This window comes from Haemorhous mexicanus, chromosome 17, assembly GCF_027477595.1.
Source record: "Haemorhous mexicanus isolate bHaeMex1 chromosome 17, bHaeMex1.pri, whole genome shotgun sequence".
NCBI classification, from domain to species: Eukaryota; Metazoa; Chordata; class Aves; order Passeriformes; family Fringillidae; genus Haemorhous; species Haemorhous mexicanus.
The window spans coordinates 9,134,303-9,156,557 of NC_082357.1; the positions used below are offsets into that span (position 1 = coordinate 9,134,303).

Here is a 22,255-nt window from a genome sequence, read left to right on the forward strand (position 1 = left end):
TAAAAAACATAGAAACCGCAGAGTCTGGGGGCATGATCCAAAGATGGGGGGGAGGGGGCGTGGCAAATATTACAAGGTAGAGGGATCGTCTGAGGGCAAGGGTCCAATCTGGAAAGCAAACTCAGAACATGACCTTATTTGTAAAAGGTACTGAACCAAATGAGAACAAGAACCAGAAACCTGACCAAATATAGGATAGTTCTATTAACATATTGGCCCCCATGACCCCACTCTTCTTGCCATGACCTGGCTAGGTGTCCTTTCTTCAGTGTCCTGTTTCCCATAGCCTCAGGTTGATGCCCCCTGCATATGTTACAGAGGTTAAACCACCATTTATTCCAGCTGGACGAGATTCCACAGTTGTTGTTGCAGGATTCATAGCAACAACTCTGCTAATTTTATTAGCCTCAAGGTGACTGTGCTTATTCCTTCTATGAACCATAATGTCAAATATTCACATCACAAAAATACAGGTAACGACATAAAATGAGGATGTGTGTAAACTACCTATTTATTCAAGCTGCTTTGCGTTCATTTATCCAACATCATACGTGGGACATCATCCAATAACTGGATTCGCTTAAATGTCTTTTCTTTCATTCCAGGTGACTGATTCCTTAGGTGTACACTTGATTCCCTCCCCTCACCATCTGATAAAACATCATTTATCATGAGAACATTTCTTAAATCCTGGATTACTCAATGTTTGTGGATTCTCAGGTCACCTTCCAGAACATTCCATGGAATCAACAGGCTTCTTACATCTCAGCTAGTTTCCCATTATGAATCTATAAGCCAGGGTAAAAAGGAAATTCCAGAATATTTCAACTTTGCAAGTGATGTCTTAGATAAGTGGACACAACTGGAAATGGTAGTATTTGTCTTTTATTTTATAGACATTGAATTGTAGTTTAACCCCAGCTGTCAACTAAGCCCCTGGATCTCACACACACACATACACACACTTCCAGTGGGATGGGGAGGAGAAACAGGAGGAAAAAAAGGTAAAAACCAGGAGTTGAGAAAAGAACCGTTTAAGAATTGAATTATAATAATAATCATCATCATATTAGTAGCAGTAGTAACTCACTGCCCACTGGTTGATGCCCAGCTCATCCCCAAACACCTCCCAGCAAACTTCCAGGGTATACACTGAGCAGGAGCTCCTGTGATGTGGAATATCCCTTCAGGCAGTTCAGGTCAGCTGTCCTGTCCATGATCTCTCCCAGCTTCTTGTGTGCCTCTTTGTTGGCAGAGTGTGGGAAACTGGAAAGTCCTTGACTTTAGAGTAAGCACTGCTTAGCAACAACTAAAACATCAGTGTGTTAGCAACACTACACTGACCCTAGATTCATAAACCACAGCACTTTACCAGGACATAGTAAGAAAATTGACTCTATTCCACACTAAATGAGGACACAGTGGAAAGAATCTCAGATGTTACAAATCAGTTTTCCTCATGGGTACTGGGCAGTATTGGCTGCAGAGTGGAAAGCACTATGTTATTTTGTTTGTCACAAATACAGGTGTCACCCTAAGAGAGATATTGCCAGGGGTGATTTGCTTAGTTTAGAGTTATTTTGTATTGAAGTGAAACCTTTTAAGGTTTGTCTTATTTTAATGTCTTCTTATGTGTTGAAGGATGGAAGAAAACCAGCAAATCCAGCTTTTTGGTGGGTCAATGATAAGGGAGAGGAGGTGAAGTGGAGCTTTGAGGAGTTTGGCTCTCTGTCCAAGAAGACAGCCAATGTCCTTTCTGAGGCCTGTGGTTTGCAGAGAGGAGACAGAATTGTAGCAATTCTGCCTCGTGTTCCTGAGTGGTGGCTCCTGAATGTGGCCTGCATGCGAGCAGGTGAGTGACTCACGGACTTGGTGGGTGCAGACAGAAAGCAAATAGAGCCTACAAGCCATCTATGAGATTAGGGTGAAGAAAATGCAAACAGGAATATTCTGTTGGGACTCTACAACTGCTCTTTTGCCTAGAAGGAGAATTGGCAGCACCCACACAGGAAGCACAGGGCCAGACATGGTCCAGTCAAAATCAGTCAGTTCAGCCAGTGAGGGCTGAATGGCTGCAACCAAAGGCCAGACCTGACCACATACACTGGAAGGGAGCTGAATTGATAATGGAAGAACTTATATGATTGGTCTCATTAATAATTCAATAGATCTATTTTGCTCTGCTTTTAAGCTGATAAACATCTATGATGAATAAAATCAGCCTCAACAGAGAGACATAATAGAGTATTTTTGAGAAATGCTGAGTTTTCTCAATTGCTTCTTGCTTTTTTCCAGGAATTGTCCTTATTCCAGGAACATCCCAATTAACAGCCAAAGACATCTTATACCGACTCCAGGCTTCAAAGGCCAAGTGCATTGTTACCAATGACACGCTGGCACCTGCAGTGGAATCTGTCCTGTCTGGCAGCAAGTTCCTGAAAAGTAAACTCATTGTAGGCCAAGGGAGCAGGGAAGGGTGGCTGAACTTCAAAGAACTCCTTGCGTGAGTATCCAGCTCTTTTCTTTCCATTTCTTTGAGGTGCAGAGAGCTGTATCAGTCAGGTGACATTGCTGAGTTGTGGGGGAAATTTTCAAAATATGAGTGAGCTACTTTTTTGCATCCCTCTGTCAGCTCCCTGTTTTGTGATTATTCTGATAGAGGTTCATGCAATCCAGGATTTGGGAGCTTAGTTCATGTCCTTCAGCTTCACTTAGCAGCCTGCCAGTTTTTAGAAGCTCTCTGCTTTTACTGTGATCACCAGACAAGCACACAGAGTTCTAGACAATTGTTATGAGCTTTTCTGCTTGATTAAATGGGAAAACACCCATTGCCAGCTCTTGGCTCTTGCCATCCATTGCTCAGTTCTTTCTTCCCTATATTATCCTGGTAGTTCAGAGGATCTGAATTGTCCATCAGTCTCTTGAACATTACTGATCTACTATTTGTAATAAGATCAATGTACTTGGCAAAATAACCTTAGTTATCAATTTTGAGTTGGGGGTTGGTTTTTGCTTGTGTGAGGCAGACACTGATTCTGGAATGCTGTTCCATAATCAGCTCCTGGAGTACCCTTGCTAAAACAGTTGTAGACAAAGTCACTGAAATATTCTGTAGGTGCTCATATCTTAAAAGTTCTGGCAGACAGGGCATACTTGTTACAAGCAAAATGTGTTCTCTATCTGTTCTTACCTGTGTTACCACTTATTTAGAGAGATCGTTCACTTTGGGGCAATTTTCCTGTTGAACTCCTAAACTATAAAAATGCTGTTGCCCTGGTGGAAAACTGCATGTAGTGACTGGAATGTATAATTTCTTCTGAAGGGGTGCATCTGCTGACCATCAGTGTGTCAAGACAAGGAGTCAAGACCCAATGCTGATCTATTTTACCAGCGGAACTACGGGCTTCCCAAAAATGGTGCTGCATTCCCACAGCAGTTACGGCATTGGATTTGCAACCACTGGCAGGTATTACCTTGCAGTTCCCCACAGGGTCCTGATTAAGTGCTGTGATCAGCATTAAACTGAACATGAGGCCATAACATTCCAGTAAATGCAGGCATTTCATGACTGTAGGATCTTGCATCTTCCTCATCTTGAAAATTAAAGGATACCTTTCCCAAAGCATTCTGAGTTGGAAGCTGGTGATCAAGGTCCAGAGAAGTAATTTGTTTAGTTTCCTGGAGAAATGAGCTATGATTTAGCTGATGTCTCAACTTTACCAGGTAGGGAAAGCCTATTCCAGATGATCTGTTTGGGTTCTGCTCTAGATCCAGATTCTGCATCTCAAGATGAAGATGTTTTGCACTGCTCACAAGAAAAATAAATGCTCAAAATATTAAGCAGGAGGGAAGGAAGGGAAATCAGAGAATATTTAAGACTCTTCAACTCTCTCAAACTTTCTACAGAGCCCCACTTGCTGACACCACATCTTCTAATGGAAGCCTCCTGCTGTGACCTGGGCCTGAGTCTCTGACATTCACTGCAGCATTTCTTTTATCTCTGCTTTTTCATCAGGTATTGGTTGAAATTGACTCCTTCAGATATAATGTGGAATACCTCTGATACTGGCTGGGTAAAAGCAGCTTGGAGCAGTCTTTTTGCACCGTGGATCTGTGGATCCTGTGTCTTTGTACACAATATGCCACAGTTTAAAACAGAAGTTATTGCAGAGGTAAGCTTAACATTTTATACTGTGATATTTATTTCCATTTTACAAAAGTGAAGGAAACAAATGAGCTCCAGTCCATGGATACCATTGCTTAGTAGCAGCAGGGATAGTACTTCCCACATCCCAAGGAATCATCCCTCCAACTGGTGCCCATTAAGCTCAAGGACCAAGTGTTTTCCCTCCTGGTTAGTCCATGTGTCATGGTTCGAGTGTAGAGGACAATTGGATAAAGATGCAGGATATAAAGATCTTGGGATCACTGCTATGTTGCCTAGTATTGAATCTAAACCTTACTTCAGGTATGGACTTCCAGCTGCCTTGGGGACAGGCTGAGTATGAGCCACTATTCAGAATATGGCATAAACCTAAATTAAGGCTCTGTTTTCCTGACTTTTCAGTGAGTTGCCAGAGTGCCCATTCTTTCCTTAAGGCATTTTAAACCAATCAGTTGATTGATGCCCCTCAAAACTGGCCTCTTTTGTTAACAACCTGCACACTCACAAGGTCAGACCCAGCATTACACTTTCTTTTCAGCACCATAACTTCCTCTTTTTCTAGACTCTCTCAAAATATCCCATCACCACCTTCTGCACGGCTCCCACCGCCTTCCTCATGCTGGTCAAACATGATGTGAGCAGGTACAGCAGGGAGGGGAGGGAGGCTGGGGTATAATGCTGGGACAGCTCTGCATGCTTAGTTCCTTAGGTTCCTTAATTCTCTTTTTCAGTTCAAGGAAACCTAATTAGCAAAGCTTGCTCTCAGTACAGAACCCTCTCCATTTTCAAATGTGAGAAGAATTAGCCACACCATAGGCTACCTGGGCTTCAGGACTGGGTCTTTGAATAGACAGCACAGAGGAAACAAAGGACATTTTTTAAGCTGTCACTTCCTCTGAACTTAGGCTTCACAGTTCAATTTAAGCCAGTGTTATAGGCATCATTGGATCAGGAGTTACTGGTGCACCATGGAGTTGTTCTCACATGCTTGAGAATGAAGGAAGCAGTTAGAGGAGTTCCACATGCTGAGAGTTATTTGGCAGCTGTTCTTCCTGGTTTGTTACTCTGTAAAATACCCAGCCTGTGAGAAATGGTTTGCAAGGAGTTTTCACATCTTTGGTAAGGTACTCTTTCTTGTCACATAGCTCTTTTATCCTGGGAAAAGCCAGCCCAGCTTTAGCAGAGCTCAGCTGCTGTGTATCTATTCATCCTTCCTTTTGCTCTACAAAATTCTCTTTGTTATATCTGATCTCTAGATGTTGGCACATAACTGAGCTTTCCACACACATTTGATGTGCTTGTTCAGATTCCTCCTTTTATGTCAGCTCTCCCAAGGAAACACTTTTGCTCATGCGTTTTCCAGCAGAAAAACCTACTCCTATTGCCACAGAGATGAACCACATCATCTTCAGAGGCAACTCAAGCAGTGTAGGATTCTAGTCAAAGTGTGCATAACACGATGATGATTGTCATTTCCAAAGGAACTTGTGAAGTTTTAGATGTACTTCCTTGGAAAGCTGAGGGGGGCTGTTCACTTAAGTCTATTTACTGTTCTTTGCAAGAATTAAGAAAATTATTTCATTTGCTGTTCATCTCAAGCTACAAGTTCCCAAGTCTGAAGCACTGTGTAACTGGAGGGGAAGCACTGAATCCTGAAGTCTTGGCGAAGTGGAAAATCCAGACAGGGCTGGATATCCATGAAGGATATGGCCAGACCGAAACAGTACGTTTGCAATAAATGTAATTACTGGTAGTAAAACCCTTTTTGATTTTACTTCAAAAGCAATATTAAAATAGATTATTTGCTCTGGGTATCAATTTTTCCTGGGTCAGGTTTTAATGAAAAATATTAAAGCAGCTCACATCCCAGACTCTGATGTTCTTAAGAACCACAGTGCTTTGGTCCTGATTCAGCCCTTATCGCAACAAAGTCAAAAACAGGAGTCCTGTCTAATGCAAACAATAATAAAATTTACAAGATGTTGCAACAATTTTAAAAAAAATCTTTAAAAAAATCTGTTCTGCAGGTGACAATCTGTGCCAATATGAAAGGAATGAAAATTAAACCCGGCTCTTTAGGAAAAGCTGTTCCCCCATATGATGTGCAGGTATGAGGTAGTTGTGGGTAGAACAGTAAGGCAGTGCTGCCTGTGTCCCTTCTGTGCCCTGCCCTGAGCTGCATCAGATGTTCCTCTGAGCTGATCAAAGCACCCCTGCTGTGTCTGTCCTTTCTGCAGATCGTAGATGAGCATGGGGCTGTTGTGCCTAAAGGAGAAGAGGGCACCATTGCTGTCCGAGTGAAACCCACACGACCCTTCTGTCTGTTCTCTGAGTACTTGGTGAGCCTGACTTGCTGTGTCTGTGTCTGCTGAGGAACTCAGGAGAGACCCAGGGCAAAAGTCTGCAAGAAGAATTCCATGCAGGATCCTCAGAAAGTTTCACTGGGTTACTTGAGGACTTTGAGCCTGATCAGTGCATAGTTTCAGGAACAAACTGACTGAGAGAGTGTAGCTTCAAAGTGCAACATGAACCAGGGGATACCTTGTTCCAGATATGTGCCATGCACTTCATGTCCAGAGCATCACTCTTTTCCCTCTATTCCATTCCTATCTTTGTTTAAAGATTAATGAAGAATAGCCCGTAAATTCTACTCTTACACATCAGAAGCTCAGGGAGGCTTTCCAAGGCACAGGAATTTTATTACCTCATACCAGTATCAGAGGTACCCCCATTCCATCAGGCACTGCAGTCAGAGAAACCATTGTACAGATGCCTGTCACACACAACCTGTGCATAAGATCAACAGCACAAACACAAGCTACAGCACAAACCCCTCACATGCAGATGATCATATGGCTCTGAGGTAGTGACACCTCAGTGCAAATATAAAGCGGTACTGAACACACTCATTTTGAGTACAATCTTTTTTTCATTTTTAGCATCATTGCTAAGGAAATGCATTACAATTCACTAACATAAGATACTTTTTTGGAAATGTTTGACTGTTGCCAGGATAATCCAGAGAAAACTGCTGCCTCTGTGCGAGGAGATTTTTATCTCACCGGGGACAGAGGCGTTATGGATGAAGAGGGATACATCTGGTTTGTTGGAAGAGCTGATGATATCATTAACTCTGCTGGGTAAGGCATTCCCTGTTAGATCTGCCTGATGAAATGCAGCCTGGAAAGGCCAAAGGCCTGGTCCCTGCTGCTGGGCTGAGCTGTCTCTGTGCTCCCCAGGTACCGCATTGGCCCCTTTGAAGTGGAGAGTGCACTGATAGAGCACCCGGCAGTCGTGGAGGCGGCTGTTGTCAGCAGTCCCGACCCAGTGCGAGGGGAGGTAAAACAAAATAGGGAAAAATGTAAAAGAAATACCCTTTCTACTAAGTATCAACTTCCTTAGATGTACTAGGCTTCCCTGGAATTCAGTGTTGCACACTTTTGAAATTAGGTGGGCATAAACATTTTTAAAATCCATACCTTGACAGATCTTACAATTTCGGAATTATTTCTTTGCAGGGTTTTATGTGGGGAAAAATTTTTGCTTTACAGACTAATCATGTGATCTTTTTTTTTTAAGGAATAAAATTTCGATTATTTCTCATTTACCACTAAGCATATGGTAGCAAGGATATCCAGAGTGTTGAATTTTTGCTTTATATTTTTCCAACCTTGCAACATTTCTCTGAGCAACTGGGACAAGATTTTAATCTCTCTTTATTTTCTGGACCAGAACTTTTTGAAAGTTTAATAATTTATAAAGTTAGAAAAGAAGTGGAAAATAGCAAAACATTCTCTGCTCCAGAATGGGTCCTTCATAACACAGCAGTTGATAACAAACAGCTAATTAAAAGGGAAATTAAAGAAAAGGATTTACCATTCTGAGTTTTGACATTCACTTTTCACAACAAATGTATTCCCTTATTGCCACCTCTGGAAGTTAATGGAATCCCTTCCTTTTTGTGGCACAGGTGGTCAAAGCCTTCATTGTTTTAGCTCCTGCTTATGAATCACATGATCCAGAAAAATTAATTCATGAGCTTCAACAACACGTCAAGAAGGTGACTGCACCATACAAGTATCCAAGGAAGGTAAGTACAGCCCAAAAAGACAGGTTCTCTCATTGTACCAGAAACTGAGCATTTTTTGTCCTGCCTCAGCTCTTTTCCAACACCTTTCTGACAAACACTCCAACCAGAGTTAGATAAAATAAAAGTAGATGACAGGATCAGCTACAGCTGTAGCCTTGGGTTGGCTGTGTGTGCTAGAATGGACCCACGGGGAGGTAATGGTCATAAAATTTTGCTTCCTGAGGGCCCAGTCTTTCTTTCATGGAGTACTGGGGTTTTCACAGCAGCTCAAATGAGCAAGGCATTCCATTCTAACCAGTTCTACCATGAGCTCTCTTCTGACAGACAGCTAAATCAAAACAAAAGTTCCTGCTAGCATCAGTTGGTCGGAATCCATCTCTTCTCACTAGGAAAGACACCAGTAACCCCCTGTGCTGAACGCTGATGCACTCAGCTCCTAGAAATTGTGGTACATCTCCCTGCAAGTGCTTGTCTAGCTACAAGGTGTTGTAAGGAATCCCAGCCCTGGTTGTGCAGCTTCCCATCTGTTCATCCCCAGCTATCCCATGCTAAAAGTGTTTTCACAATCTTTTGTTGCACCTGGGAAATCACCTACAAGTTCTTTGGCTACAGGGAGCATTTTTGCCTTTCAGGTGGAGTTTGTTCAGGAGCTGCCAAAGACAGCTACTGGGAAAATCCAGAGAAGGGTTTTAAAGAAAAAAGAGTGGGCAAAGGTATAAAAAGAGCAAGAGTGATCTGGAAAACGAGGAGAGAAATTCTCCATGGTGTGTACCAGCCATAACACAAGACACAGAGCAGGTTGTCATCAGCCAGAGCAGAGCGAGAACATCAGGACAAACAAACTGTGGAAGGAAAAGGAGAAAACATTCTTGAGGATATGTGGCATTGGAACCACTTTCACCATCAACCTACAAATTTTCAGAAGGAAGGAAGTGCAAGTGATTCAAAATGTGGAATGGGAGAAAGACTCAGGTGCATACAGAGGTCTAATTTTTTTTACCAATTTGTATAAAAATCTTCCTTTAAAAAATGGGTGAAACTACAAGGCTTTGAAAATTACAAATAAATGAGAAATTATTAAGATATGTTTGTTCTGAGATGAGTATCAGCAATTAATTAACATACAGTAACATTCTCAGATTCTTTCAGAGTAGAAGGGAAAATGCATTTCTTTTTAATGCTTCTCTTCATCATGATGAATTAGTGATGTACTTAAATGGTTAAACTGGAGGAAGAAGTGCTTTAGGTTAAGGTGCAAATTCTGCATAATTAACAATGGTGTCAATGATTACAAGAAAAAAGTTACTCCACAGGAAGAGTTCTTCTGCTTGGTCTGTTTTGTGCCACATTCTCTTCTTGTTACTCCAGAAGAGGTGAGTAATAAAGTCAGAAGAGTTTCACTCCAAAACCTTTATGAAGGAGTTTCCAGGTTTCACGTCTCCAGGCTGATCTTTACAGTGCCTCATATGGGAAACAAGTCCTAACCAGTGAGTGAAATGAATGAAGAGGATCTCCCCCTGCAGCTCCTGATCTCTCCTGTCCACAGCAGACAGGTGAGGAAAATGTTACTTATCTGCACTCATCATCTTGATGATTACTGAGCAAAGCAAATGGTATTAAATCAGAATAATCATTTCTGAGTCTCACCTGAGAACTTTGCCATTACTGGGTCTTTTCCTCAGTTTTCTCTCTTCATTTTCACCTCTACATTTGCAGGTGAGAAAGTGCTAAAAACTTAAAGGTTCTCACAGTCATCTTGGTGGACATTTTTGTAGAGCACTTGGGAACCCCAAACTCCAAATGTGTTTCATCTTGTCAGTCTTGAATATCATTTCCCTAAATATTCCTAAACAATATGTCCCTCCTCTTTCTCTCAGAAGCTATTGTGTAGATTTTGTCACTGTAATGCTCCAAAACATGCAAGTTACAGCTAAATCAGAGAATTAGAGCAGACTGAGAAAGGAGAAACATCTTCCTAAGTGATTAAGGATTGTTTATAAGTGGTCAGTGTTTCTCTGCCACAATGTCCAAGGATTGTGGAGAACACCACGAATTTCTGCTGCTTTTGACAAAATATCTCTTTTTGTGGGGGGAAAATCTGCATCCGGATTGTTTATGTTGGCAGACACCACTGAAAAGATTAAGTTGTGTTAAGCTCTGGGTATTTGAACTCATTTGCCTGATGGGCAGATTAAATATCACTGTATAAGGTTCTTCTAAGGAACAAGGCAATAGTTCTAATGTTAAACAAGAAACTTTTCTTGAGGAATAAAATGTGACTAATGCCGACATCCGTGCATCAAAGATGTGAGAATAAACAGCTACAACTGAAGATGAGGGACAAGGGGTAAAAGACATAGGCAGGCCCATGATCTGTTTTTATTTCTTGTGGGCTGCCTGGAGTTGAAAATGCTTGTAGGAAATGTTTAATAACATCTTTTGCTGTTTCACCTACGTGAGCAGAGGCAAAGATTGCTTCTGAGAATCTATGGAAACATGTATACATTTAAAGCAACCAAAAGACACATAATGGGTCACATTGCTTGGCCAAATTTGTAAACTGTGAAGCCCTCTAGGATATACTCCAGCCCCAACAGACAGCAGAGAATATTTTGGGCACTCAGGGCATGTAGTGACAACGTGTGTTACTGCAGGGGGGTTAGTTTGTTTATTACCTTCTGTTAGGAATCTTGGCAAAGAAGAATGAGAACGTACACGCATGACAAAATAGGGATGCTGTTTCAGAGAAAGAATAAAAATTAAAGTTTTAAGCAAGGAGTATAACTGATCATTAGTAACTGTCTCTAGGAATGAATTTTCAGCTCCCTCAACAATACCTGTAAAATTAGCAGGATCAGTTATGAAATTAAAAAGGAATGTAACAAAACAAACAACAGGACTAAATCTTCATTAATGATCTTTTTGGCAAAGGCTTCACCCACTTAATAGTTTGTAACAGTCTGAGGGAGAATTTGAAGTCCCAAATATTTCTAGGGTGATGTTTGCTGTATCTTTTCCTCTGCAATGGTCAGTCCTGCTTGTTGGCTGGCTGTGACAGTGGCTTTAAGGTTGCATCTAAAGATGGATCACTTCCAGCTGCACTCATTATAGTATCCATATAATGATAAACAATTGCTTGTGGATGATTCTGGCAAAGGGGAGCCAACATTTTAGCTTTCTGCATGGCTTACTGGGCTTTTGCTTTATATCTACAAACTCTGGAGCAGGTGTGTTACTATCAAGCATTTGCATGAGTGCTTGCTTTGCTGCATTTTTACTATCATCAAGCACTGACTTTGGGAGGTTTGCAGCCTAATCATGGGGCTGGGTACGTGCTCCCTCCCCAGCTAAGTGTTCTAGTGTTAGCATTGCCTGTGCCTGCTCTTCAGCACTGTAAAGCAACAATTGATTTAACAATCTCTTCCACCCCCTTTCCCGCAGGGAGAATTCAGCTGGAGACAGCAGCACAGTCATCACATGCTTTAAGTCATGAGGGGTTAAAACACATGCAGTCAAAGCAGCTTGCATTAGACTGCTCAAGAAAGGAGAAGCCTTGCCATAGCTTGTGGCAGCCTTACAGAGTCTTTGTATTTCTCTGTAGGATAAAGGCTCCCATGTAGGACCAGCCCTGCCCCTTTTGTTCTTTACCGTACTCGTCTGGCTCTTCTGCCACAGATCAATGAAATCACTGGCTCTAGAAGGGATTAGGTTTTCTTCTGAGGAGGGAGGAGGATGCAAGCACAGTGTTGTTCTTGCTGGAAGAGTAAAGACAGAGCTTGTGCTCTGGTGTGGTCACCAACATGAGGACCAAGGCATGTCCACATCGGAAACCAGAGCTTCTGGGACCATGGTGGGCGTGGCTCTGGCTCCACAGGAGGGGCGTGCCCTGAGGCATGCTGGGAGTTGTAGTCAAGAGTGGCGGGGGTGGAGTTGGAGGGGGAACGTTGAGGCAGCCTGGTGCCTCTGCTGGCATAGACGTTAGGAGGGTGGTTAGCAGGTAATGCAACAGGAAATTCAGATGGACACGAGAGAGGTTGGGGTGGTGAAGGAGCTGGGAAAGTGAGGGGGATCCAAGAGGAATCCTGTGCAGAGGAGGCTGAAGGGGATACAGGGTAGCTGAGTAACTTCTGTCAAGTTCCATTCTGGGGCAGTCTGCGGGAGTACGGGGGACAGAACATGAAGGGGCAGGGGTTGCAAGTTGCACTGCTTCCTGTGTCTTGGACAGGTTGTGCCCTCGAGTTCCATCACCAGGGACAGAGGGGTTAAAAGCAGTCTCGGTTTGGGAAGGGATCCTGCACTGCAGAGTGGCCCTGGCCCCTCCGGATTCCTGCCACCAGCAAGGCCAGGGAGGGGCCGAGTGCCGGCAGTCGGTGCTCTTTGGCTCTGAGCGTTTTGAGAATCACACGGAAAGCAGGCAGCAGACACATCATGAGAGGGTCCCCTGGTAGCTAGGTCATAAAGCGTGACACCCACAAAACTCCAAAATCCCGCAGAGAAGATTCCACAGGCCGTGCCATGTTCTGCAGTGCTGTGCGGGGCCGAGCCAGGGCTGCAGCTGGCGAGGCAGAAGCAGCCGGGCTGGGCAGTGCCCGGTGGGCAGGCGAGTGTGGGGCCCTGGCTGTGACAGAGCCCGGCACCGCACTACTGGTTACAGTCACGGAAAGTTCCAAAACACCCATTTTAGGGGGGTTTTAACTCGCGATTTTGGGCCTTTCTTCTGTGGACTGCTAAGAAAAATTTAAAGTTATCGTATATGTCCCTGTCTAGTCTTGACAGTCTTATTCCCATAAAAATTGGGATGAGGTGGGCTATGCCCACCTGGTTGGGGTAGGAGCAGCAGGAATGAGTGTCTCTTTTCTCTGCTTACCCGAATTTTGGGCAGGCACCCAAAACATCTGACTCCGAGGGTTGCTTGTAACCATGTCAGGCCTGCCAATTTAATCCAAGCAGAGAAAATAAAAGGTCCTTATGATTGGCAAAACCAGCGAAAGCAAACAGAAGATCCCTCAATATGAGGTCCCTGTTCGGGCACTGGTTGTTGTAGTTTTCATTCACTGCAATCCCTGGTTTGACTTGGCCGGGGGAACTGGCAAAAAAAGGGATGGGAATGATGGTCCTTCCCAAAAAAAACCCAAAAAAACTGTAATAGCAAAATAAAAAACATAGAAACCGCAGAGTCTGGGGGCATGATCCAAAGATGGGGGGGAGGGGGCGTGGCAAATATTACAAGGTATAGGGATCGTCTGAGGGCAAGGGTCCAATCTGGAAAGTGAACTCAGAACATGACCTTATTTGTAAAAGGTACTGAACCAAATGAGAACAAGAACCAGAAACCTGACCAAATATAGGATAGTTCTATTAACATATTGGCCCCCATGACCCCACTCTTCTTGCCATGACCTGGCTAGGTGTCCTTTCTTCAGTGTCCTGTTTCCCATAGCCTCAGGTTGATGCCCCCTGCATATGTTACAGAGGTTAAACCACCATTTATTCCAGCTGGATGAGATTCCACAGTTGTTGTTGCAGGATTCATAGCAACAACTCTGCTAATTTTATTAGCCTCAAGGTGACTGTGCTTATTCCTTCTATATACCATAATGTCAAATATTCACATCACAAAAATACAGGTAACATGACATAAAATGAGGATGTGTGTAAACTACCTATTTATTCAAGCTGCTTTGCATTCATTTATCCAACATCATACGTGGGACATTATCCAATAACTGGATTCGCTTAAATGTCTTTTCTTTCATTCCAGGTGACTGATTCCTTAGGTGTACACTTGATTCCCTCCCCTCACCATCTGATAAAGCATCATTTATCATGAGAACATTTCTTAAATCCTGGATTACTCAATGTTTGTGGATTCTCAGGTCACCTTCCAGAACATTCCATGGAATCAACAGGCTTCTTACATCTCAGCTAGTTTCCCATTATGAATCTATAAGCCAGGGTAAAAAGGAAATTCCAGAATATTTCAACTTTGCAAGTGATGTCTTAGATAAGTGGACACAACTGGAAAAGGTAGTATTTGTCTTTTATTTTATAGACATTGAATTGTAGTTTAACCCCAGCTGTCAACTAAGCCCCTGGATCTCACACACACACATACACACACTTCCAGTGGGAAGGGGAGGAGAAACAAGAGGAAAATAAGGTAAAAACCAGGAGTTGAGAAAAGAACCGCTGAAGAATTAAAACATAATAATAATCATCATCATATTAGTAGCAGTAGTAACTCACTGCCCACTGGTTGATGCCCAGCTCATCCCCAAACACCTCCCAGCAAACTTCCAGGGTATAAACTGAGCAGGAGCTCCTGTGATGTGGAATATCCCTTCAGGCAGTTCAGGTCAGCTGTCCTGTCCATGATCTCTCCCAGCTTCTTGTGTGCCTCTTTGTTGGCAGAGTGTGGGAAACTGGAAAGTCCTTGACTTAGAGTAAGCACTGCTTAGCAAGAACTAAAACATCAGTGTGTTATCAACACTACACTGACCCTAGATTCATAAACCACAGCACTTTACCAGGACATAGTAAGAAAATTGACTCTATTCCAGACTAAATGAGGACACAGTGGAAAGAATCTCAGATGTTACAAATCAGTTTTCCTCATGGGTACTGGGCAGTATTGGCTGCAGAGTGGAAAGCACTATGTTATTTTGTTTTTAAGAAATACAGGTGTCACCCTAAGAGAGATATTGCCAGGGGTGATTTGCTTAGTTAAGAGTTATTTTGTATTGAAGTGAAACCTTTTAAGGTTTGTCTTATTTTAATGTTTTCTCATGTGTTGAAGGATGGAAGAAAACCAGCAAATCCAGCTTTTTGGTGGGTCAATGATAAGGGAGAGGAGGTGAAGTGGAGCTTTGAGGAGTTTGGCTCTCTGTCCAAGAAGACAGCCAATGTCCTTTCTGAGGCCTGTGGTTTGCAGAGAGGAGACAGAATTGTAGCAATTCTGCCTCGTGTTCCTGAGTGGTGGCTCCTGAATGTGGCCTGCATGCGAGCAGGTGAGTGACTCACGGACTTGGTGGGTGCAGACAGAAAGCAAATAGAGCCTACAAGCCATCTATGAGATTAGGGTGAGGAAAATGCAAACAGGAATATTCTGTTGGGACTCTACAACTGCTCTTTTGCCTAGAAGGAGAATTGGCAGCACCCACACAGGAAGCACAGGGCCAGACATGATCCAGTCAAAATCAGTCAGTTCAGCCAGTGAGGGCTGAATGGCTGCAACCAAAGGCCAGACCTGACCACATACACTGGAAGGGAGCTGAATTGATAATGGAAGAACTTATATGATTGGTCTCATTAATAATTCAATAGATCTATTTTGCTCTGCTTTTAAGCTGATAAACATCTATGATTAATAAAATCAGCATCAACAGAGAGACATAATAGAGTATTTTTGAGAAATGCTGAGTTTTCTCAATTGCTTCTTGCTTTTTTCCAGGAATTGTCTTTTTTCCAGGAACATCCCAATTAACAGCCAAAGACATCTTATACCGACTCCAGGCTTCAAAGGCCAAGTGCATTGTCACCAATGACACGCTGGCACCTGCAGTGGAATCTGTCCTGTCTGGCAGCAAGTTCCTGAAAAGTAAACTCATTGTAGGCCAAGGGAGCAGGGAAGGGTGGCTGAACTTCAAAGAACTCCTTGCGTGAGTATCCAGCTCTTTTCTTTCCATTTCTTTGAGGTGCAGGGAGCTGTATCAGTCAGGTGACATTGCTGAGTTGTGGGGGAAATTTTCAAAATATGAGTCAGCTACATTTCTGTCAACTTGCAGCACTATGATTACACTGCATTAAGTACATATTCATGCAACCCAGGTTTTGGGACCCAAGTTCAGGTCCTTCAGCTTCTTCTTGCTCCTCAGCCTTGTGATTCAGAGTATACATGACAGGCAAAATGTGTTCTCTAACTTTTCCCTGTGATATGTAATGGATTTAGTCAGATCATACAATTTGGGGCAATTTTCCTGTTGATCCCGTAAACATTAAAAATGCTGCTTCCTTGGTGGAAAACTGCATGCAGTGACCAGAATACATAATTTCTTCTGAAGGGGTGCATCTGCTGACCATATATGTGTCCAGACAAGGAGTCAAGACCCAATGATTGTGTATTTTACCAGCGGAACTACGGGCTTCCCAAAAATGGTGCTGCATTCCCATAGTAGTTACGGCATTGGATTTGCAACCACTGGCAGGTATTACCTTGCAGTTGCCCCCAGGGTCCTGATTAAGTGCTGTGATCAGCATTAAACTGAACATGAGGCCATAACATTCCAGTAAATATAGGCATTTCATGACTGTAGGATTTGCAGCTTCCTCATCTTTCTTCTCTCATGGTAAAACCCTTGTTATTAAAACCTTCTTGAAGGCCCCGTTGAGCTCATTATGTGCAGAGTTGTGTCACTTGCAGGGCTGAGAGCAGAGGAGCAATAAGGAAAGTATTCCTACAACCACACCAGAGGAAGTCAAGTGCTCTCATTTTGGGTCAATCTTCCCTGAGAGCCAAAGCAACCTTGGGCTGTTTCATTATACCTTAAAAGTTAAATCTGTGGCTTGGTACTGATTTGCTTTCCCTGAAAGTTTTTTTCATCTCTGCTTTTCCACCAGGCGTTGGCTGGACTTGACTCCTTCAGATGTAATGTGGAATACCTCTGATACTGGCTGGGCAAAATCAGCCTATGGCAGTGTTTTTTCACCATGGATCTGTGGAGCCTGTGTCTTTATACACAATTTGCCACAGTTTCAACCAGAAGTTATTGCAGAGGTGAGTAATCCCTGCATCCCAAGCAATCCAAAGGTACCAGAATGCCTATTCCTCTTTGCAGCTCTTTTCCAAAACCACTTAGCTGGATGATTCTCCTCAACATTGGCTTCTTGTGTGGGACAGAAACCTTGACTTCCCAAGAATAATACTGGAAAAATTGTGGTATAGCTCCCTATCACCAATTAGGATTGAGTCTGGGACACAGACACCTTGGAAAAACCCCAAAAAAACCCTTAACTGGAACTACTGCTCTCACTGGTCCTTCATTTACATGAGTGACTTCTGTTGGACAGAAAATTCCATATTATGCACGAATTGGACTGCCTGGTACAGCATTTTTAGGGTTTTCATCTTGCAGACATTTGAGCATGTGAATTGTGTTAATCACTTGCACACTCACAAGGTCAGACCCAGCATTACACTTTCTTTTCAGCACCATAACTTCCTCTTTTTCTAGACTCTCTCAAAATATCCCATCACCACCTTCTGCACGGCTCCCACCGCCTTCCTCATGCTGGTCCAACATGATGTGAGCAGGTACAGCAGGGAGGGGAGGGAGGCTGGGGTATAATGCTGGGACAGCTCTGCATGCTTAGTTCCTTAGGTTCCTTAATTCTCTTTTTCAGTTCAAGGAAACCTAATTAGCAAAGCTTGCTCTCAGTACAGAACCCTCTCCATTTTCAAATGTGAGAAGAATTAGCCACACCATAGGCTACCTGGGCTTCAGGACTGGGTCTTTGAATAGACAGCACAGAGGAAACAAAGGACATTTTTTAAGCTGTCACTTCCTCTGAACTTAGGCTTCACAGTTCAATTTAAGCCAGTGCTATAGGCATCATTTCATCAGGAGTTACTGGTGCACCATGGAGTTGTTCTCACATGCTTGAGAATGAAGGAAGCAGTTAGAGGAGTTCCACATGCTGAGAGTTATTTGGCAGCTGTTCTTCCTGGTTTGTTACTCTGTAAAATACCCAGCCTGTGAGAAGTGGTTTGCAAGGAGTTTTCACATCTTTGGTAAGGTACTCTTTCTTGTCACATAGGTCTTTCATCCTGCCAAAAGCCAGCCCAGCTTTAGCAGAGAGCTCAGGCTCTGTCATCCTATCCAGCCTTTCCTTCAGTCTTAGGTGTACTTGGAAAGCCAAGGAAGTCTGTTTAGTTAGGGCTGCTAACTGCTCATTTTAGGAGTTAAGAGAATGATTTCATTTGCTCTTCCTCTCAAGGTACAAGTTCCTGAAGCTGAAGCACTGTGTAACTGGAGGGGAAGCACTGAATCCTGAAGTGTTTTCCCAGTGGAAAACCCAGACAGGGCTGGATATCCATGAAGGTTATGGCCAGTCTGAAACAGTACGTTTTCATTAATTCTTGTAGTATACCCATTCAAAGGTAAGACTACCAGAGCCACTATGTCCTTGATAAATCAAGGGAAAAGGTTAGAATCATTTATATGATTTAAAAAAAAAAGACATTGTATAATTATGATTATACAGTTCCAGAATCAGCGAGCTGCATATTCTAATGGTTTAGACCCCTGTAAAAACCATGCCAGAGACACTTCAGATCAAATACGTTGTAGGAGATCCCTTTGTAATCTTTACTTGAAAAAAACTCTGAAAACATAATTTGCTCCAGCTATCAATTTGGCCTGTCTGAGTTTTTAATGGCAAATATTAAACCAGCTCACATCTCAGACTTCTCTGTAAATGAACATCAACAAAACTATTAAGAGCCAGATCTCAGGATTTCTCTCATTTTGCCCTTGAAATGGTCCCAAATTAACTGTCCCAGTATTGAAATAAGATCTGTAATAATAATCTGCTGTCCTGCAAAATAAAAGTCAAGTGTTTGCAGGACAATCCACTGGCTCAGACTCAACAAAACAAAGTTCTCACAGGTCTGACCTGAAATGCCTCTCAACCCCTCTGATGTTCTCAAAAACCCACAGTGCTTTGGTCCTGATTCAGGCCTTGCACAACAAAGCCATGGAAAGATGCCTAATGCAAACAATAATAAAATTTACAAGATGTTGCAACAATTTTTAAAAAATCTTTAAAAAAATCTGTTCTGCAGGTGGCAATCTGTGCCAATATGAAAGGAATGAAAATTAAACCTGGCTCTTTGGGAAAAGCTGCTCCCCCTTATGATGTGCAGGTATGAGGCAGTTGTGGGTAGAACAGTAAGGCAGTGCTGCCTGCTGCATCCCTTCTGTGCCCTGCCCTGAGCTGCAGCAGATGTTCCTCTGAGCTGATCAAAGCACCCCTGCTGTGTCTGTCCTTTCTGCAGATCGTAGATGAGCATGGGGCTGTTGTGCCTAAAGGAGAAGAGGGCACCATTGCTATCCGAGTGAAACCCACACGACCCTTCTGTCTGTTCTCTGAGTACTTGGTGAGCCTGACTTGCTGTGTCTGTGTCTGCTGAGGGACTCAGGAGAGACCCAGGGCAAAGGTCTGCCAGGAGCAGAATTCCATGCAGGATCCTCAGAAAGTTTTACTGGGTTACTTGAGGACTTTGAGCCTTATCAGTGTGTGGTGATGCTGAGGAGCAGGACGTTCTTAAGAAAACAGTAGACTCAGGCAAACTTAAAGATATTCTCCCCTGCAATTGAACTATCATAATTAATAACATTGGGGGACCTATCCATATTTTTAATCCTTTTCTGAACCCCCATAATATTTGGATATTTGTAGCATCCCCTGACAACAACTTGTAAAATAATTGCTCACTAGGGGATAAGGAACTTCCTCCAGTTCAATACTATAGCTTCTGGTTTTCACTCTGTCTTGTGTTGTCAAAGTGTTTTCCTATGTAACCAAGAGGTTACACTGGATGTTGAGGTCCTATTGGTCAATGCAAATAATGAAGTTTTTCCCGCAGGTGACCTCATTTGAGTTTTGGTCCTATCAGTTAAGGGTAAAAAATTTGTTTTGACAGGAGGTTATTGTGGCGACCACCTGCAATGATAAATCATTTCCCTGGACAGAGTGGGTTACACATTTTTGTGGGTTACACATTTGCTGTGATGGATGGGCATTTCAATAGAGCACAACCTTTTCTCTCTACAACAGAAATCTCTACATACATTCTTTGGTGTGTAGTGCTCTTTTCTACCTTTCATATACTTCAGGCATCACACTGCTAATTAACATGGCTTTTTAGTTGAAAATACAAAACAGTACTGAACACACTTACTTTGAGAACAACTGAAAAAATTATTTTTGTCATTTTTTGCATCAGATACCTTTTCTGAAATGTTTGATTGTTGCCAGGATAATCCAGAGAAAACTGCTGCCACTCTGTGTGGAGATTTTTATCTCACTGGGGACAGAGGCGTTATGGATGAAGAGGGATACATCTGGTTTGTTGGAAGAGCTGATGATATCATTAACTCTGCTGGGTAAGGCATTCCCTGTTAGAGCTGCCTGATGAAATGCAGCCTGGAAAGGCCAAAGGCCTGGTCCCTGCTGCTGGGCTGAGCTGTCTCTGTGCTCCCCAGGTACCGCATTGGCCCCTTTGAAGTGGAGAGTGCACTGATAGAGCACCCGGCAGTCGTGGAGGCGGCTGTTGTCAGCAGTCCCGACCCAGTGCGAGGGGAGGTAAAACAAAATAGGGAAAAATGTAAAAGAAATACCCTTTCTACTAAGTATCAACTTCCTTAGATGTACTAGGCTTCCCTGGAATTCAGCATGTTACATATTTTTTAAACAGACAGGCTAATTTTTTTTTAAATCCATATCTTAATAAGTCTTTCAATATCAAATTATTTCTTTGTTTGCAGGTTTTTATGTGGAAAACTATTTTAGCTTTTCAGACTAATAAAGATGTGTTTTTGTTTAAGCAATGAAATTTTGATTATTTCTTGTTTTGTCACTTAGTGCAGTGTAGCAGTGACATTCAGAGTGTTTAATTTTTGTTTTATATTTTCTAACTTTGCAACATTTCTTTGAGTAACAGAGTCAAGATTTTCAGCTTTATTAGGATATACATTTAAGGAAAAAAAAAGCTGGAAATATGGAAAAAAATCCCCTGCTCCAGAATGGGTCCTTCATAACATAGCATTCTGTAATAAACAGCTAATTAAAAGGGAAATTAAAGAAAAATATCAAATTTTGTCATTCTGAATTTTGATATTCTCTTTGCACAATTGTATTCCCTTATTGCCACTTCTGGAAGTTAATGGAACCCCTTCATTTTTGTGGCACAGGTGGTCAAAGCTTTCATTGTTTTAGCTCCTGCTTATGAATCACATGATCAAAAAAAATTAGCTCTTGAACTTCAACAACACGTCAAGAAGATGACTGCACCATACAAGTATCCAAGGAAGGTAAGTACAGCCCAAAAAGACAGGTTCTCTCATTGTACCAGAAACTGAGCATTTTTTGTCCTGCCTCAGCTCTTTTCCAACACCTTTCTGACAAACACTCCAACCAGAGTTAGATAAAATAAAAGTAGATGACAGGATCAGCTGCAGCTGTAGCCTTGGGTTGGCTGTGTGTGCTAGAATGGACTCAGGGGGAGGCAATGGTCATGAAATTTTACTTCCTGAGGGCCCAGTCTTTCTTTCATGGAGTACTGGGGTTTTCACAGCAGCTCAAATGGCAAGGTATTCAGTGAGCATCTCATCATCCCAGCCCTGGCTCTGCAGCTTCCCATCCTTTTATCCCCAACCATAATGAAAGTGTGTCTTTCCTTCAGCTGGGAATTTAAACATTATATATTTTTGCCTTTCAGGTGGAGTTTGTTAAGGAGCTGCCAAAGACAGTTACTGGGAAAATCCAGAGAAATGTTCTAAGGGGCAAAGAGTGGGCAAAAGTATAAAAAAGAGCAAGAGTGATATGGAAAACAAGGAGAGAAATATTCTATTACCTGTACCAACCATAAGACATCAAACATGGCACATGTTTATGACCCAGAACAGGTGGAAACATTGTGAAAAACATACTGTGGAAGAAAAAGTAGAAAACATTCAAACATAGTGCAACTACACTCTTAGAGACATACAAATAAAAGAGAAGTTAATAAAAATAATCTTTGTCCTGTGGTGGGTATCAGCAGCACATTGATATATTCTTGACAATAACTACCACTATTACATTCTCAGATTCTTTCAGAGTGGAAAGAAAAAAAATTTCTTTTTAATGCTTCTCTTCATCATGATGAATTTGTTATGTACTTAAATGGTTAAAGCTGAGGCAAAAGAAGACCTAAAATGCTTTAGGTTAAAGGTGCAAAT

The 22,255-nt window shown here is 42.4% G+C and overlaps 2 protein-coding genes across 3 annotated transcripts; both read left to right on the forward strand.

Annotated features, from left to right (window-relative positions):
• The first annotated feature begins 1,156 nt into the window (after positions 1-1,156).
• Positions 1,157-22,050, forward strand: LOC132335327 (acyl-coenzyme A synthetase ACSM4, mitochondrial-like). Of its 2 annotated transcripts, none has more exons than XM_059861767.1 (12): positions 1,157-1,852; positions 2,296-2,503; positions 3,323-3,466; positions 4,016-4,172; positions 4,728-4,807; positions 5,765-5,888; positions 6,193-6,273; positions 6,403-6,504; positions 7,178-7,305; positions 7,405-7,504; positions 8,136-8,255; positions 21,754-22,050. In XM_059861767.1, exons 1-12 carry the CDS (start codon positions 1,411-1,413, stop codon positions 21,838-21,840), a joined length of 1,773 nt encoding a protein of 590 aa, XP_059717750.1. In that variant the 5' UTR covers positions 1,157-1,410; the 3' UTR covers positions 21,841-22,050. The 2 variants fall into 2 exon arrangements, with proteins under 2 accessions (XP_059717750.1, XP_059717749.1); XM_059861766.1 differs by lacking the exon at positions 21,754-22,050 and adding an exon at positions 8,888-9,336.
• LOC132335275 (acyl-coenzyme A synthetase ACSM3, mitochondrial-like) lies at positions 12,056-19,182 on the forward strand. Its single transcript, XM_059861657.1, has 10 exons — positions 12,056-12,105; positions 12,481-12,699; positions 14,132-14,282; positions 15,052-15,262; positions 15,706-15,913; positions 16,316-16,459; positions 16,872-17,028; positions 17,486-17,565; positions 18,249-18,372; positions 19,096-19,182. Exons 1-10 carry the CDS (start codon positions 12,056-12,058, stop codon positions 19,180-19,182), a joined length of 1,431 nt encoding a protein of 476 aa, XP_059717640.1.
• Positions 22,051-22,255: the final 205 nt, after the last annotated feature.